Genomic DNA, 19,547 nt, shown 5'->3' with positions numbered 1-19,547 from the left:
TACCAAGGAAGCCTAGAATATGGTGCAATAATTTGCACATCTTTTTCCCTGCATATAAATAAGTAAATATTTTGATAATAACTTTTAATAAAGTTAAATTTCTCCCTAGAATCCTGGTGCTTTAAAATCACACTTAAAAAATTGTATATGACCATTTTATTTTAAAAATAGCCAGCATGTGGCACACACCTGTAATCCCAATGGCTTGGGAGGCTGAGGCGGGAGGCTGAGGCAGGAGGATCACAAGTTCAAAGGCAGCCTTAGCAAAAACGAGTAGTTAAGCAACTCAGGGAGACTCTGTCTCTAGATAAAATGCAAAATAGGGTTGGGGGTGTGGCTCAGTGGTTGAGTGCCCCTGAGTTCAATCCCTGGTACCCTCCCCTCCCCACCAAAAAAAAAAAAAAAAAAAAAAAATCACTTTAGCAACCCTGAAATTATTACCCTGCCCCTTTCCCTTGGGCCACCACAAAATCATTTCAGTGCTTCATCATTTTGTTCCCAGAGGGCTCAGGACATCAGGAGGTAGAAGGACAAAAGGAAACTCATTTTTAGGCCTAAAACCATACTGACCAGAGCTCTAAAACAATAAAGTTCACTCTTCTCTCTGATATGGCTGGGAATTCTGAAAAATAGAATACATCTGAAATAGAATACATCTTCTTTGAAAGGCAGATCCAAATGTACCTTGGGCATTACTCAAACAAGTAAGGGACTTCTTACCAAATGAGGGATCAAGCTTCCAAAGACAAACTGCTCCTGTAATTAACTAGAGCAAAAGGTGTTGTTATACTAACTGGCATTCTGCACAGACCTCCAACAGCAACAAGTGGAACAGGGTTTATAATAAACAAGTCAGCCTTCAGTAAATGCCAAATGTATTACAAAAGAACTGAAAAGAAAATATCCATTGATGCCTTACTTTTCACACAAAACAGTTTAGATGCTAAACTGGGAATATGGGAACGTCTCTGACCATTTTTGGCCTGGGAGGTTTTCAATAGAGCTTCGAGATCAAAGATGGCGGCTTAGGTGCTTGGGGAATGGGGATGGCAGAACCAGAAGAGACATAAAGCTGAACTCTCATGCTTGTATCCACCACAACAATTTCACAGTCATAACTTATAATTTAAATTTCCATTTCATGAAATAAAAGGGTTTCGTACTTTTTTAAATGAACAATTTTAACTCTGCAGTATTGGAGACAAGAAGTGTAAATGGAGATATCCAATGACACATGAGGTACTGTGCTGGAACCCAGACCTTGACTCCTATTCCTGTGCTCTTAGCACCACCATGTATCACTCATTCTGGCACAGAAGGGAAGGAGAGCCAACAAAAATGCCAATTTGTGAACAGCTTAGAAATTCAAATCAACCAGGCATTACAAAAGATTTAAGGACCCTTAAAACTACTTCTGCTTGACAATGATAAGATACTTCAAAAGATGAAAACCTGAAGAAAAACTTTTTATTCCAAATTGACACAACAAAAAGAAATTAAACTTGAAGGTTCCTAGGGTTCTAGTGCCACCTCACCCTCATGATTTCTCACACACACAAAAAAAAAAATGGTCACAGATAAATCATTTAATCTATCATTTGCTCAGTATTCTATCTGTAAAATTAAAATGGACTGGATGACTTAAGATTTCCTCCACCACTAACATTCTAGGACTCTAAACATTACAAATATATAAGCTCTAGGGCTGGGGATATAGCTTACTTGGTAGAGTGCTTGCCTTGCATGCACAAGGCCCTGGGTTCAATCCCCCCCAGCGCCACAAAAATAAATAAATAAATAAATAAGCTCTACATACACTCCAGAAGACATTACTTACAACTATTGTTACATGTTAATTCAAAATAAAACTTCTTTATTTTTTTTTTTTTTTTTTTTATTTTTTGACAAGATGATTAAAGTTCAGCTTGGTGTGGTGGAACACGCCTGTAATCCCAGCTATTTGGAGAGGCTGAGGCAGGAAGATCACAAGTTTGAGGCCAGCTTCAGCAATATAGCAAGAACCCTGCCTCAAAAATAAAATTTTAAAAAGGGCTGTGTGGTAGCTCAAGAGTTAGAATGATCCTAGGTTCAATCCCCTACCTCTGGCAAAAAAAAAAAAAAAAAAAAGAGAGAGAGAGAGAAAAGAAGTGATTAAAATTCAGAACTTTTGGGGCTGGAGTTGTGGCTCAGTGATACAACACTTGCTGGCATATGTGAGGCCCTGGGTTCGATCCTCACACTACAAATAAATAAGTAAAATAAAAGATCCATTTACAACTAAAAAATATTTTTTTAAAAATTCAAAACTCTAAAAGAAATAATATATTTTATATACCTAGCCAGGTGTGGTGGCCCACACCTGTAATCCCACCATCTGGGGAGGATGAGGAAGAAGGATTGTAAATTCAAAGCCAGCCTCAGCAACTAAGGCCCTAAGTAACTTAGCGAGGCCCTGTCTCAAAATTAAAAAGGGCCAGGGATATGGCTCAATGGGTAAGCACCCCTGGGTTAAATCCCTGGCACCAAAAATAAACAACAAAATACCTAAAATTTTTAAACTTCCCAATGGCTATTTTTTTTTCCCTTCAGCAATTAAAAGGAACCAGATTACAGCCATAGCCTGAGAAAGAAAGATTTCTAAAGTCAGCAGATTCTTTCACAGATTTATGTAGAACTGCCCTCTAAGATATTAACTTGCCAAGCAAGAGAAAAAAAATAACCCAAAACATGCACATTCTATAACAAAACTGATATGAAAGCAAGATGAAAATGAGAATGAGCTGGCTTATTAACATTTTGGTAACACCATATTTTCATTTAGTCGATATTTATTAAGTAACTATTGTGTGCCAGGCATGACATAAGCTACAGTGAAAAAACAAAGTCCCTGCACTTACACAGCATCTAATAGTAGGATGCCAATGGTAAGTAATTAAATGAAACAGTCAAGGTAATTTGGGATACTAATATGGCTATAAAACTAAAACTATTATAATGCTGTGGAATTAGAAGCTGGGGATATAGTTCAGTTGGTAGAGTGCTTGCCTTGCATGCACAAGGTCCTGGGTTCAATCCCCAGCACCACAAGAGGAAAAAAAAAAATGATGATGATGATGCTGTGAAACTAGATTAGTAGTTTGTTAGGGTTTGGATCTAGACTATCTCCTAAAGGTTCATATGTTGAAGGCTTGGTCCCCAGTGCAGCAATGTTCAGAGATGGGACTTTCAGAAAGCAATTGGATCCAAAAGGGTTCTAACCTTATCAGTGGATTAACTCATTAACAAAATTGTAATTTGATGCCACTATTGGGGAGGTGAGAGGTGGGACCTACATAGAGAAAGTGGGTCACTGGGGACATGTCCTAGAAGGGTATATATATCTTGTCCCCAGCCCCATTTTTGCTCACTCTCTGCTTCCCAGCTTTCCTCCACCACCTACTATGATGTTCTGCCTTGACTCAGACACAAAGCAATGGAGTCAGTCAATCATGAACCAAAACCATAAACCAAAATAAATTTTTCCTCCTTCTTAGGTATTTTGTCCCAGTGACAAAAAGATAAGACATAGTGAAAGCATCACGAAAAACACTATTGGACAGAAACCCAAACGCCAAGTTACCAGTTTTCCAGGCAGCAGGACTACCAAGTGCAATGACCCTGAAGTGTATCCTGAAGTCTGAGGTGTTTGAGAAACAGACTATAAGCTAAAAGATATTCAAAGACCACAAGAAAATGCAAAGAGAATAATTTAGACAAATAGGCAAGGACCAAGCAAGAGAGTAACATGATTTAATTTGCATTTTAAACTTTTTTTTTTTTTTTTTTTTTGGTCCCAGGGATTTAACTCAGGGTTACTTAACTACTGAGACCTATCCCCAGTTTATTTTGAGAAAGGGTCTCACTAAATTGCTAAACCTGGCTTTGAACTTGTGATCCTCTCTCCTTTCTCAGCCTCCAAAGCTGCTGGGATTACAAATCTATGCTACAATACTCAGCCTAATTTGCATTTTAAAGAGACAAAAGGCCACTGTTTGCTGTGTACCTGTCAAATATCAAATGGATTCTGCTATTTACCTTCAAATAACAGGCTCTATCTAAATCTGAGCTTTTGCCTTTCCTCATTCTCAGTATTTAATGGTGATATAAATAGTTAGAAAACTGCTGGCAACTGCGGGAGTTGTGCATAAAAATTAATTGGAAGAATTCAACAATTATCTCCTCACTTCTCCCTTTGCTTTTTCCTTTATTTGCAAACTGTTGGTTTTAATGTAAGGATACATCGAATGTAGTCTCTATTTCTTTTACAAACTTGTTTTCCAATATTTTAGGTATTCTATACATTTTCAACTGAGCTTTCTAACTAAGAAGAAAAGATCTTAAAAGCTGAACTAGCTCTCTTATCAACAGATGAGGTATAAATAAATGGTAATAGCTTTAAGTGACAACTTTCTCTGAGCCTCATTCCATAACAAAACGGAATGAGATGATTGCAGATATGCCTGAAAGTGAGTGCTGGAATGACCATTCACTACTCTTAAAGTTAAAATTCATCAGTGATAAAACCAGAGTCACAAACAAAAACACAGTATTTCAGTATTAAAGTACTAAAAACACAGAACACTATAAAGGAGTCCACATTGTTTTATGGCAACAGGAAATCCCAGGCATAAAAAACAATATAAATTCTACCTCTAATTAGGCAATGATCAACACTAACAGATGATATCAGGAAAAGCTTAAGGAAAGCAGTTCAAATCCAGAATTCAAAATAGAGATGGATATATCTATTCCATCCATCCCAGGACTAACACTAAGTACCAATACAAGTGTCTCTATATAAAATGTTGAACATACCAGAACAACTTTTATCAGAGAAGGAACCCTGTGGCATACCCCCAAAATACTCACTGCTTATCAGTAAACTTCTGGTAAACTTAAGTAAGGGCACACAAATGTATCCAGAACTCAAAAAATATTTTTTATTTTCAAATAAGTAGCATAATCACATGAATAAAATAAAACTTGGACCCTTCTGGCTCATCAAAAGAAATTTCAAAATCGTAAAAAAAAAAAAACTACCAACCCATTCTGCACACAAGCTTTTCCTTAACACATGAGGGAAAACTTAGGCTAAGAAAATTCCAAAGGATCTCACAGGATCACTAGAGATCCTTGAAAAGGAAAAATGAGAAATGTGAGTTCAATAACTGGTATCTTTTAAAATAATTTTTAAATATATTTTTTAGTTGTTGATAGACCTTATTTTATTCATTTATTTATACGCAGTGCTGATAATCGAACCAGTGCCTCACACATGTGAGGCAAGCTTTCTACCACTGAGCCACAATCTCAGCCCAACTAGTGTGTCTTTTGTCCCTTACTACCAACAAAATTTTGACCAAACTAGCCCTTGGTAGACCACAACCCACCACTTCCATTATTTTCTGCTAGGTGGCTTTGGGTTACAACCTGAAACAGTACACACGATCTAGGCAGTAAAAAATATATATATGAAGCAATCTGGAAATAACCAAGATTCCTACTCTGCTAATTCCTTAAAAATTCATTCAATTCTATAAAAATGGCCTGGATTATTTAAAAATATCAATACCATGCAAGACAAAGAAAGCAAGGGAATTTTTATACATTACAGGAGATTAAAGAGACTGGACAAGCAAATGTAATGCATGAATCCCAACTGGACACAAGATTTAAAGTCATAAATATTTTTGGAACAATTAGAGAAAATTCTGCATAGGGATTATATATATATTATACATATATATTTTTTATTTTTAATGCTTATGCAGAAAAATGTCCTTGTTCTTAAAACATACATTCTAAAATATTTAAAGGTGAACTGCCATGTCTTTACTTAACACTTTCAAATGATTCTGTAAAAAATACACACATATACAGAAGAGGGATAAGGCAAATGTGAAAAACTTGTAACAATTAGGTAAATGCTAGATGGGTGGCGTATTCACTATAGTATTCCTTAAATTTCTTATAGATTTCAAATTTTTCAAAATTTTTGTGTGTGTGTGTGTGGTGCTGGGAATTGAGCCCAGGGCCTTGTGCATGCAAGGCAAGCACTCTACCAATTGAGCTGAGCTATATCCCCAGCCTGCAAATTTTATTTATTTTTTTTTTAAGGATTGAAAAAAAAAAATGCTTAACATCACCATCACTTTGACTTGGGAGCTTATTGGGCAGACGTGAATTCTCAGGTCATCAAGATGGTATCAGCTGGTTCTGATTATTTGGTACTCTTTCTTAGATACTCCTGATTAAAGTAAATGCCTGTGCAACTTATGGGAGACAGGGTGGTGTTTATGAGGTATTTAACAAGAGACTAATAAATTACCACCTATTCATAACCTGAATCTGGAATGCTTACAAAAGCCTTGTAAAAGAAGAAAGTATATTTATATAGTCAATATGGGAAGTAGTTCAAATATATATTAATCCATGAATTTCCAAGTTTTTTTTCTGGAACTTAATTATTTCAAAGTTACCAGAAGTGATATATCTGTTGCTAAGTGTAAGTTTTTAGGGGTATTCCACATCTGAGATGATGAAACAAAAAAATGGGTTAATTGAATAAAGTAAAAAACAAAGATATGTGGGGCTGGGGCTGTAGCTCAGTGGTAGAGCGCCTGCCTCACATATGTGAAGCCCTGGGTTCGATCCTCAGCACCTCATAAAAATAAATAAATGAAGATATTGTGTTTCATCTACAACTAAAAACAAACAAACAAACAAAACAACCCAAAGATGTGAAGAAAGTATGATCTATTCATTGTTTTCACATATTATTTAGGTTACAGGTCGCAGAATTTTATAGGTTTACTTTCACTTTCTGTTATACTTTGAGTTCTGTTAATTTGCATATACTGCTTTTCTTTATATTTATTTATTTATTAGTTGTAGTTGGATACAATACTTTATTTATTTATTTTTATGTGGTGCTGAGGTTTGAACCCAGGGTTTCGCACATGTGAGGTGAGCATTCTACCACTGAGCCACATCCCCAGCCCGGCAAATACTACTTTTCTAATAGGTCAAAAACATTGAGAAGACACAATTAACCAAATTAAAATTCTACTGAAGCCACAGGAAGAGATGGCTAGACAACAGAGGCAGATTTAGAAATAGTTTCACTGAAACTATAAGCAGTATTTATCACATCAAAAAGATAAGAAAGTATCAGAATGCAGCCATTACTCACCAATTCGTTCATTAAATAAACATCTAATACCACGGATCCTGAAATAAATAAGATATAGTCTATCCCCTCACTGAGTTTACAGTCTAACTGGAGGAACCAGACAAGCAAACCATTAATCCAAACCGAACATAGACAAACTGATGCTTACAGATGTGCAAGGCCAACAGGCAACATGCTATGAAGGTTAAGCAACGCGAAACAAAGGTCATGTCCTGAGCTCATCTTCAATCAATATACTTCCAACGTGGATTGCAGACAAACAGAACATCCCTAAGCCTATGCAGGTTCATAAAATGGAGTTAACTCAGACATATTAAAATTAAAATAAGCCAGCATAGTGGTGCATGCCTGTAATACCAGCAATTCAGGAGGCTGAGGCAGGAGGAACACAATTTGGAGACCAGCAGGGGCAACTTAACGAGACCATATCTCAAAATAAAATTTAAATTGCGGGGAGCGGGGAATGGGGATATAGCTCAGTGGTTAAGTACCCCTGGGTTCAATCCCCAGTACCAAAATAAATAAATAAATCAATGCAGTGGTGCATGTCTATAATGTAGTTGGATACATGATTCATGATTCATGAGGCTGAGACAGGAGGATCCCAAGTTCAAGGACTGCCCTGGCAACTTAGCAAGACCCTATTCATTGTATGTTGCCTCATAGCATGTCCTTTGATTCACGTTGATTAACCTTCATAGCATGTTGCCTTCATAGCTCAGTGGTAAAGTGCCTCTGGGTTGAATCCCCTATTCAAAAAAAAAGTTGGTTTTTTTTTTCCATTTTCCCTACATTCAACAAATCATCTTATATCTAAATCAAGGGTCAGCAAACTAAGCCCCAAATCAAATCTGGTCCACCAGCTGTTTTTGTAAACAAAACAAACATCTATAATTAAACATTTGTTTATTAGAACACAGCCTGATCCACTCATTTGTGGAAGGTCTACAGCTGCTTTGCTGCTACAATGGAGAGGTTGAGTAATTATGATAGAGACAATACAGCCCACAAAACTTAAAATATTTATTTTCTGGCCCTTACACAAAAAGTTTGCAGACTCATGGTCCAAATGATAGCCGAAACATCAGAAATGGTAGAAAAATAATTACCGTGTTCATTTCAGCCCTATTTAAGCTTTACTATGAACTCTACCTCTTGCATTGTAATTAGTGTCACTTGGTAAATACTAATGTTCACATTTCAGTTATTTTCCAAGGAGTAGGTATTACTTTAGCTGCCCAGTAATTTATCCTTCACAACATTATTACAAACAAAATACTAATTAAGGAACATTTGCAATTATCCCCACACATACTTAGCTTTCAATTGCTTCCAATCTACAAAGATATAGACAAGCAAAGCTGAACACAGAAACAACAGCTAATATGACTTAATTCCTAATAGTCTATCCACACTATAATATCCCAAAATGCCATTAACAACGAACAGCATCAGTGTCACCGGACTGCTTATTAGAGAAACAAAATTCAGAGTCAGGCATGGTGTCGCACACCTGTATTCCCAGTGACTCCCAGAGACTGAGGCAGGAGGATCACAAGTTCAAGGCCAGCCTCAGCAACTTAACAAGACCCTGTCTCAAAATAAAAAATAAAAAGGGCTAGGGATGTAGCTTAGTGGTAAAGTGCCCCTGGGTTCAATCCCCAGTACCAAAAAAAGAAAAAAAAAAAAAAAAAAAAATTCATGGGCCCATTCCAGACCTACCAAGTGATTCTTATGCACATCAAACCTTGAGAACCACTACATTAAAACATTTCATGTTACTTACCTTGAGTGTGAAGAGGCTGATTCGGCCAGGCAATTTAAAAAACAGCCCTTCTCCTCCTCTTGAATTGGAATGTAGCATGGCATTGAGGCACGCAAGAGGGGATGTCCCACTGTAAAATATAAAAGGATGGATGAGGATCATATAAATCCATGGGCCTACTAATTGAAGACCCAATCATACTCAGAGAGATCTGGGATAAGAAATGTTATATGATACCCGAAATAACATCTACAGGGCTTTCCAAGACTATGAACCAAATTCCCAAGAAATTTCAGGAAAACCACAAGTTTTTAAAATTATATTTTAATAAAATCTTAAAACTTACATGTTAATTATACTATCAAAAATAAAATCAAGTTTCCTAGCCTCTAAATTTCAACCTACATATGCTCAGAAATTGCCAAATACCATTATCAACAAAGACCACAGAATCAATGGCACTGTCCCAATAAAACAAGTATACCTTTTGTTTTTTCTGTTAAATATTTTCTAATACGCGCACAAAAGTAACAGTATTTCATTTGCATTTTCTCTGTTGGGAAGGAGGCGGTTGCATTTTATTCTACATCTACTTAAGAGCAATCACTTAAATTTGTCTGAAAAAGGAAAAGTCAGGCAAATGGATTTAGTACCCAGTAATGCTTAAACATTAAACTAAAAAGAGCACATTAAGTTGTTCCTTGGTCCCTGCCACAACAGTAGTTCACAAAATAATCACAACTAAGACAGTGGCTACTTATTAAAACTTAAAATAGAAAAACTGTTAAAAATATAAATGCCCATTAATACAAAGTTTGGGACTAGCACGTTAGTGATAGGATCCACCTATTCACCTTGTCATCCCTCTCCCCAGCATGTTAAAAAACAATTAAAAACATATCTTAAGTAAAGCCTCTTAGTATTTTTCAGAATTTACAGAGGCCCTAATTTACAGTGTTAAAAATAAATTCTATATTTTAAAAAAGCCATTAAAAAACTATTACTTGGGGCTATTTCCTCAGCCATTTAGTGAGACCCTCAGAAACACTCTAACTTGAGTTAGAGTGCTCGCCTAGCACATCTGAGGCCCTGGGTTCAATCCTCAGCATAAAAATAAATAAAGGTATTGTGTCCATCTACAACAAAAAAATATATAAATATTTAAAAAAAAAAAAAACTATTACTTATTCTGTTTTGGAACACACTGGATATTATAAAAACTTTCACCAAAAATCAATCTCTTAAATGAAACCTGGTGCAGAATCTGAAGCATCAAGTGGGTGTGCTAGCACTTCTGCTACAAAGGGGAATGGCATGTTGGCAGATCCTTTTATAACTCCTACACACTATATCTGTCTACAAACGACTGAGCTGCTCACTCATCACAAGCCACCTTGACTGCTTCATAATTCCTACAAAAGCAAGAAGCAGAAACAAGTTAAGGTTCTCAATTTCATCTGTACCAAAAGGACTAATTTACCTTCTATAAGCATAGTGGTCCAACAGCAGTGCAGACAGCAGCAAGATGGAAATAGCCAATAAAAACAAAAATAAAGCACAATTATAACACTACACAGTGCATAGGTACAAGTTGAATAAAGGTGACCTAGGTAATTCTATTCTTCCCTCCCCACTAAATATCAATTCAAGAGTGTTTTATCTGACAATTGGAAAGGAAGTACCTTTTGAACCTAAAAGGTTAATTCAAGCAGTTAAAACTTGACCAACAAAAACATCATATATTTTGAGAACCAAGAAAAAACTGATATGCTCTCCTCCTTCCTCAATTAAAAAAAAAAAAAGAAAGAAAGAAAAAAAGCAGTTGGACGCAGTGGCACACGCCTATAATCTCAGTGATTCAGGAGGCTGAGCAGGAAGGTTACAAGTTCAAGACCTCAGCCATTTAGTGAGACCCTCAGAAACTTCATGAGACCCTGTCTCAAAAATTAAAAAGGATTGGGATGTGGCTCAGTGGTAAAGCACACTTGGTATTCTTCGGTATGGGGAAAAAAAAAAAGGTTTGGGGTAAGGGTAAAGAGAGACGAAGCTCAGAGTCACTGGTCTTCCTGCCTACAGATAGAGTTACTTTTAACTTATTGCTTCTCTATGAAAACTAGATCTTAAGAAATCAAGATCACTCTAAAACTTAATATAATCATATCATAAATAGTTAGAATGAGGGGCAACTAGGGATTTTACACAAATGAGACCACCTTTGTTTGATTCTAAAGGAAAGAACTAATGCTACAGCATAGAAAGAAGAGTAGTTTAAGACACAGCAGAGTCTATTAGGGCCTGCCCTCTTCCATATTAATGAAACTTACAAAACAATACAAGAGAAATGTGCTCTGACTCCTTCCAGAAAAAGCTCTAGGTCAAGACCTAGGGGAGGGCAAAGGCAGGAAAAGACGCTGTACCCACTCCCACCCTTCACTCAGAGGGTCACAGATAGTTCAACACTACCACCAGACACACAAGCACAGGTGTACAAATGGGTAGACTTACACAGATCACTGAAAGACAACTACAGAAAGACACAAGTCCTATGAAACCTTCATGTTAAGCAACAAGAGCAATACAAACCTCATTTCCTTTAGTCCTTCTGCCTCTATGACCTGCAGAATCTGTTTTGGTGTCATTGGAGCATCCGAGTAGTTTTCTAATACCTGAAGAAATATAAATGTCCTGATTTCAGTGTGCAATTTCCATTTATTTCCATTAATCTATATCATGGGCTACAATTCTGCTATGAGGGACCACTAGTGACAGTTTATAGTTTTTCCATAGTTAAAATTAATTCAAGGCTGAGGATGCCGCTCAGTGGTAGAGCACTTGCCCAGTATATGTGAGGCCCTAAGTTCAATCCCCAGCACAGGAAAAAGAAAAAAAAATTACTTTGGGAATCAAATTACACATATCAACTATACCAAAAGTGGATGAAATGGCCAAATTTTTAATTCTAAGGACATGTATATTCTTTAATTTTGGGGGGTGCTGGGGATTAAACCAAGAGATGCTTTATACTACTGAGCTACATCCCCAGTGCTTATTTGTTTGTTTTTTGGAAGACAGGGTTTTGTTAAGTTGTCCAGATTGGACTTGAACTTAGGATCTTCCTGCCAAAGCCTCCCAAGTAGCTGGGACTATAGGTGTATGCCAATGACCCAGGCTGACACTTATCTTTAACATAGAATGTGAGACCTTAGCAACTTAGATGACTGCTTAATTTGATGCATTAATATGGCTAAACTACACAATAAGTCAGAAATTTGTTCAGATTTTCTTTCCCAAGGAAATCTAATAGTACCCATATTTTAAAATGGTGCCACTGAGTTGTGAAATCCTGGTATTAACTAGCCCAGAAGATTCTGCCATTTAACAACATGATGCTGATTCTGTATAAGCAAACAATGAGAAATGGAACATCCCATTTATGTTGGCATCATCTATATACCTAAATTGCTGCAGTATTTTTCTTAGTGAAACACTGTAGCTGTCTTGCTTTAAGAAGTTGTTTTAGAAATGTTATTCTTCTAAGCAAAGGGAAAAGGCCATTGCTATCCATGTACTTCCTCTATCTGTACAGCTGCTGAAATGACTTCAACCTAACATCTCACAGTCATTTAAACCATTATAACCAAGTATGTTCTGTCATGAATAAAATGTAAATCAACATAGTCTAACTGGACTGCTGCTGAAGGCATTCTTTATGAACCAACAAAAGCTTTTAACACTAACAGAATTCAAAGTTTGGAGAAGCAGACACTAAAATAAAACTATTTCTCACTGTCCCATTCTTAGACTTTCTCATTTCAATTTTTAATCTCCTGGGATATTATCTCTCATAGTGTCAATTACTACTTCAATTCTGATAAACTCTGATCCCAATCTCTAGCCCTGACTTCACCCCAAGCTACAGATTTAGTCTATTCAGAACATACACTCTTGACTGTCTACTTGTAATTCATCTAATCATAATCCAAATTCATCTCTCCTCCAGACCAATTCTTCCTCTTATGTTCTCTACTTTGGTTGGCAACCTTTCTAATTAATAATTCAGAAAGGCAGGTGTCATCCTTCACTCTCACCTGTCTCCCAGGCTCCACAGTTGCCCAACACAATAAACCTCATCACTGAGTCCTTTGAGTCCTGCTTTCCTCAAATCCTTTCTTATTCTGCTGTCACCCTTCGTTCAAAAAATACATAGAATATCTACTTTGTGCCAAGCACAATTCTAGGTATTCATAGTAAACAAGACCAAATTCCTGCTTTGGCAGAACTCACTTGCTGTAGCCTGAGGTCAACCCAACAAAGCAAACCAATCCTCATCACTTTCCTGCTTTAAAATGTTCCAACAAGTCAGGCATGGTGACACATGCCAATAATCCCAGCAACATGGAAGTCTGAGACAGGAGGATTGCAAATTTGAGGCCAAGCTGAGCAACATACCAAAATCCTATCTCAAAATAAAATTTTAAAAAGATTCGGGGTGAGGCTGGGGTTGTGGGGCTGGGGTTGTGGCTCAGTGGTAGAGCTCACCTAGCACACAAGAGGCACTGGATTCGATCCTCAGCACCACATAAAAAAATAAAGGTACCGTGTTCACCTACAACTAAAAAATTAAATATTAAAAAAAAAAAAAAGACTGGGGGTGTAGCTCAATGGCAGAATATCCCTGGGCTCAATCAATCCCCAGTACCCCTCACCCCATTTCCCGAAAAAATCCTTCAATAGCTCTCTAATCACATATAGCAAAGCTGAAGTTTCCAAAGTCCACAAACCCACTAGGAAAGCACAGGCTTTAGAACCAGAAGGCCTGGATTCAAATTCTAGTTTTCTAAACTAAAGCAAGTTACCTATATAACCCAAGCCTAAGTTCCCTCATTTTTGAAAGACAATGATGTCTTCTCTCAAAGTTCAGAGAATGTAAGTAAAAGCGCCTATAGTGTCTAGCACAGAGTAGGTGCTCACTAGCCTACCACACAAGGACCTCACAATCTGGTCCCTGCCTATTTCTCCACGGGACTGCCACACTGCCAGGCTACAAACTTTGTGTTCTAGTTACTTACTACATATACATCTACCCAATCTCCACACTTTGCAAATACATTCATTGATATATTCTCTCCCTATTCATCCTCTCTCTGATGGGCCTCCCTCTTACTTACCCTTTAATGTTCAGCTCACAAATCATTTTCCTCCGGGAAGACTTCCCTGATCTCTGCCAGGCAAAGTTATATGTTCCTCCCTTTTCAGTGTCCTCACTATCCCATAGTACATATAATTATCTTCCCAACCAGGACACTGGAAAGGAGAATCTAATCATAATTATGCCCAAACAATACATAGAAATCAGAATATCTGTTTACCATCTATACATCTCTAACACGTATCATGCCTACAATTCTGTTCATGTGTCTGAACCTTCACCATCCCCAAAAAGACCAAAAATTTCAATGGCAAGCCTCATCCATGGCTGTATTCCAAAGAACAAAAGTGCCAAAATGAGCAGGGGTGACTTGAACAAACCCACAGTAAACTCTGGGACAAGCTGCTAACGTTCACTATCATAGGATATCATTTCTTTGAGACAAATTAAGTTTAAGCTGAGCTAGCAAATTTTCATAGGATAATTTTTTTTTAAGAACCATGACTCTGAAATTTGGCTACCTTTTATTTAAATAGCAGTCAGGAAGAGACTGAGAATTTAAACAGGAAGCAAAATCTCTAAAGGGAAGTTACATCAAAAGATACAAAGTATTCACTTTTATTAAAATCCTATATGCCTCCAGCTTTTAGTATAAAAACAATTTAACAGTGTTCTATTGCCAGCCTTTCTATAGACTGTACCTTTTCTAAAAAGATAGAAAAATATCTACTTCAAAGTTAAAAAAAGAAAAAAGGATGTAGGAATGGTCAGTCATGAATCAAAGTGAAATACAAAGCATGCAATGAAGAGTTTCCCAAAGTCAGGGAGAATCCATTTAGAGTTCTATTCAATTTAGAGGGAAATTTCCTTGGCTATTTCTCTCAAATTGTTCCTAACAAGCAGGAAAATTAATACCCATCCAACTACCTAAAATCTGTTCCTTATGTCTGGTAAAGACAATCCTGGGGCTGGGGTTGTGGCTCAGTGGTAGACTGCTCGCCAAGCATGTGTGAGGCACTCGGTTCAATCCTCAGCACCATATATAAATAAAATAAAGGTACTGTGTCCACATACAACTGAAAAAAAAAAAAAAAAAAAAGCAATACTGTACTGTAAGATCTTTTTTTCTTAAAAAGTATCTACTTCTAAATAACATAATTGACATCTGCAAAAATCAATCTCTTGGAGTTTATTACTCTATTAAAATCCTCCAGATATCTCCTTTCCTCTACACCAAAACAGTTTTTAAAAGCATTCCCAGTATCACTCTAGTCTCCAATCTGAGTGAGGTCAGGAGCAATCTGAAAATGCCACCCACAAGTACATATGACTGCCATTGCAAGCACTCCAAATTCACTTGCTGTAATAGTATCTGTTCAGTGCAAGCTTGGAAACTCTCCAGCACACAGTATGACAGCATTTAAAAAAAAAAAAAAGTGGGGAGGACCCTTAAGAACCGCCCCCCACACACACACCTATCAACCAGTTCCATCCTAAGAGAGAAAATTCTAAAACAAAAAACACATTTAAAAAAAGAAAATAAAATTAAGGATGTGATGGGGCTCAGTGGCAGAGTACTTGTCTACCATGCACAACGGGGCAGGGGGATTACACAACACATTCCCACAAGTCCTTTTTCAAATGTTAAAATACACCACAAAGTAATTCCTATTCATATTTTTACTTTTAATGAAGAGCTACAGGAAAAAAAAATGGAGAGAAAGAACTACTTGGATAATCTGGCTGGAAGGTGAATCAATGATAAAACAGACATAGCAACCTAAACACTGAAGTTCAGACTACAATAAATTTAAGAACAGAATAGTGGATCCCAAATTCTAGTCTTTCACCTGGTAAGAACCAACAGAGTTTGAGACAAGTAGACTTCAGAAATCTATCAGGACATAATAACACAGGATTTAAAGGTACTTTCACCTACTTCTAACAAGTAAATTCTGGCAAGCAAATTTCCGTTGGGTACCCAGAGTCATAAACACCTGCAATACAGGAACTTGGAGAATTTCAATGAACACTCAAGACAACCTCCAGGTTCAATGCATCTCTCTCCTACTTCCCCTAAATCCTAAATTTGCTTCCAGATGAAATAAATACTGCAATTTCCAATATCCTGAAAGTTAGCCAAAGCTTCCAATTTTTACTCAATCAGAAAATCAAAAAAGAGCTTCAAAAATCTCCATATTTCACAAGCCAAAACAAGTAAGTAAATTGAAGCACAAAACTTCAACATACAACCAATTATTATTTCTGGTCCCTGGGCCACAACTGCCCAGGAAGATTATCAGGAACACCAGTGAAAATTCTCCAGTAGCCCAAACGGCTCCAGTTCCTGTGAATCAATAACTGAGTTTTACAGGCTCAAAGAAATTAAAAGGTGAACTCTAGATTTGTATCAAACCCCAACACGTATTCATCTTTTTTTTTTTACACAACACCTCTGAGGCAAAAACTCACTTTCCAGTAAGAGAAAAAATTAGAAGGTTGAACTTCATTCATTAAAAGAGAATTATAGCAATTACAAACAAACTACAGGGTGTCAATAGACATATGCTATCTACACCATAACCTTGCTCTGACAGCTCTGAGGAAGTAACAATTTCTGGGAGAAGTACAACCTGTTACTATTGTCATCGGCAACACTTTATAAGAACTCGTCTTAAAGTGTCTTGGGTTTGCAGTGCAAGTTCAAAAGGAAGCTATTTCACTTATAAGTCCTCTGACGCTTTGAAAACAAAATTCACAAACCCCCTTGGCAAGTAGCTCAAGCACTCAAATTACTCTCTCCTTTGCTAAACCCTCAGTGAACAGTTATCTTCAAACAGAGACACTTTGTCTTTGTCCAACATACATTCTTTACAAAGTGTATTCAGTTCTCTGCGAGACGCCTACCTCCAGTCTAGCTTAGAAAGTAAAAGTCTTTCTCAAAACATAGACCCAGGCCACCTGCATTTGAATCACCTGGGAAGCTGGTTAAAACATTATCTGACTCTATCCCAGAATCTTCGACTTGGTAGGTGGTAAGCAGAGCCCCAGGACAAGCATTTTTAACAACCCCCTCAGGTGCCCGCCCACGGGCCCTAAAGTTTGAGAACCACTACTCAGGGTTCAAGGTGAGAGGAAGCACTTGCTTCCCTCCATACACCTGGTTTAGACTGGGAAAGCTCAAAATGCCACTCGCGTCCTTGAAATCGGGGGGCGCTTTCCCACCCCCGGAGTCCAACGCACCACCCCACTACCCCAAGAAGCGAGGGTGGAGCTTCCGACCCTTCCCGGAAACCTAACTCCCGGGGGTGAATAAACGAGGCTTCCCCAGACCCCCCGAGACTGCCAGAGGTGGGGGAGGGGAAGCTGGGGCCCTGACGCCCGAGGGGGTGGAGCCGGCTGCCAGCTCGCCCCTCCGCCGTAATGGGGGGGGGGGGTGCAGAAAAAGGCGCCACAGCCGTCCCGGCAGGGGACCTCTCCTCACCCAACGCCTCGGGGGGTTGTCCGGGTCTCCAGGCAAAGAAGGCCCCGCCCCTCCCGCGGTAGGCAGGGCCTCGCCCCTCCCCCTCCCACGGTGGGGGTGCGCGGAGAGCCCACCCCGGGCCCCCCAGGAGGCCCCTCGGGGGCCCGCCTCACCAGGCGCGCCGCCTCGGCCCACGTGCGCTCCTTCTTCCTCTTCTGTTTGTCCTTCATCCTCCTCCTCCCCGGCGGCGGTGGCTCCACGCGGGACCTCCGAGCAGGGCGGGCTGGGGCGGCGGCGCGGAGCTGGGGCGGCGGCGGCGGCGGTGGGGGGCGCGTGGCGGCGGCGCGCGAGGACTCGGGTGCGGCCGGAGAGGGGGCGGGCGCACGGGGACCGGCTGGCGCGAGACCCGGCGCGAGGGTGGCGGGGGGGAGGGGCGGCGGCGGTTCCACGCGCCCGCGCTGCGTCAGTCGCCCACGGCGGCGGCGGTCCCGCGATCACTAAGGAATGCGGCGGCTCCGCATAACCACGGGGTCAGAGGTCACGGTTCTAGCCTCCGCTTTCGCGTTCTGCTGAGGGACGGAGACAGAACTGATGGCTGGGTAGGATGGTGAGACGCGGTTTTCCTTTCGGCGCCCGGGTGCGTGCGTGTCCACCGTGGGTGTGTGTGAGTGTGTGTGAAGAGTGAGGAGGGGGAGTGTGGGTTTTTTTTTTTTTTTTTTTTGAACAAAAACAAACTGAAAGGGCAGCTGGGAATCGTAGTCCGGGCTGCCTCTCCGGCCTTCCCCGCTCCGGAAGAACATGGCTGCGTGAAGCGCTTGGACTACACTTCCCATAATGCCCCGCGACCACCTTTTTCGCCCGCCCCTTCCCATCCTCCGTTTCGCGCAGAGCTTAGTAAGGAAAGGGGCTGGCCGTCGTTCGGGGAAGGAACTGGCCGAAGTCTCGCGAGGTGCGGGAAATGATTGAGGTCCAAGGGATTCTGGGAGGCGTTGCTGGGAAGGGGCGGCGGCTCGGCTCTCTGCTGCACTTAACCCGTGCGGTGCTTGGGAGCGTGGGTTGGGGAGGGGCGGGGGGAATCGGTAATTCGTAGCTCGACTCCCGGCTCTCTCGTTATGCCGCCTTAAGCATTTCTCACCTACACTTTTGGTAGATGACAAGAGGCAGGACTTTTCCTTTTGGTCCTCCCGACATGACTCACTGCCGCATAATAAAAAGACCAAACCGCCCCCCCCACGTTGATACCAATAAAACGGTCATTCCAGGATTGACGGACCTAGACATGTTCCTCTTCCTCCTGTGCTTTCGTGCCACTGTGTATTTGCAGAGGCTGAACCTGCACTACAGACTAGAGCATTTTTGCCACTTCGTGAACTTGGTGATAGAATGACAGGTAAAGAACTTGTACTTTAAGGCCATACTTAATAATATACCTATGCACCTGAGAGTTTTGGAGATTGATTTTTGTTTCGTTTTGTTTCTTATTTTTCTTCCGTGTAGGGAATCGAACCCAGAGCCTCGCATGTTCTAGACCAGCAACCTCTGTATAATTTTAGAGGCTGTATCCTGTCGAGAGCTCAGGCCAGGGAGTCAGACTAGACTGAAATCCTGACTGGGTCACTCCCTGGCTGTCTGCTCGATCTCTTGTCTTCAGCTTTTTTATCTACATTAGTCTGATATCTCCGCATTTTGGGGATTAAAAAAATTAACATAAAGCATCTCGAAGATTGGAAGAAAGTGTGAAGGAGGATCTTGACATTATTAAGTCTGTAAAGTGGCTCCTAGCACATTATATGTTTAATAAATGATAGTTGTTATTTTTAAAAAATAGTTGTAGATAAACACCTTTATTTTATTTATTTATCTCTTTATGAGGTGCTGAGGCTGAACCCAGAGCTTGCTAGGCAAGCACTCGACCACTGAGCAACAACCCGAATCCCAT

At 39.6% G+C, this 19,547-nt stretch overlaps 1 protein-coding gene across 4 annotated transcripts in view; it reads right to left on the bottom strand.

Moving 5' to 3' along the window:
• The window catches only part of Asxl1 (ASXL transcriptional regulator 1), a 68,923-nt gene extending 50,974 nt beyond the window's left edge, over positions 1–17,949 (bottom strand). For 2 of the 4 annotated variants that reach the window (XM_076851685.1, XM_076851686.1), the window contains exons 1-3: positions 17,782–17,949; positions 11,580–11,662; positions 9,018–9,126 (exon numbers count right to left, since the gene is read on the bottom strand). In XM_076851685.1, the coding sequence (XP_076707800.1) occupies positions 9,018–9,126; positions 11,580–11,662; positions 17,782–17,838 (249 nt within the window). In that variant the 5' untranslated portion in view covers positions 17,839–17,949. Of the gene's footprint in view, positions 1–189; positions 304–510; positions 623–720; positions 767–9,017; positions 9,127–11,579; positions 11,663–17,781 lie in introns of those variants that run through there. The other 2 variants (XM_076851687.1, XR_013090808.1) reach the window with 2 other exon arrangements.
• Between the last annotated feature and the right edge of the window lie 1,598 nt (positions 17,950–19,547).

This window comes from Callospermophilus lateralis, chromosome 3, assembly GCF_048772815.1.
Source record: "Callospermophilus lateralis isolate mCalLat2 chromosome 3, mCalLat2.hap1, whole genome shotgun sequence".
NCBI classification, from domain to species: Eukaryota; Metazoa; Chordata; class Mammalia; order Rodentia; family Sciuridae; genus Callospermophilus; species Callospermophilus lateralis.
The sequence above is the reverse complement of the archived record's forward strand: the minus strand, read 5'-3'. Positions and strand labels throughout refer to the sequence as shown.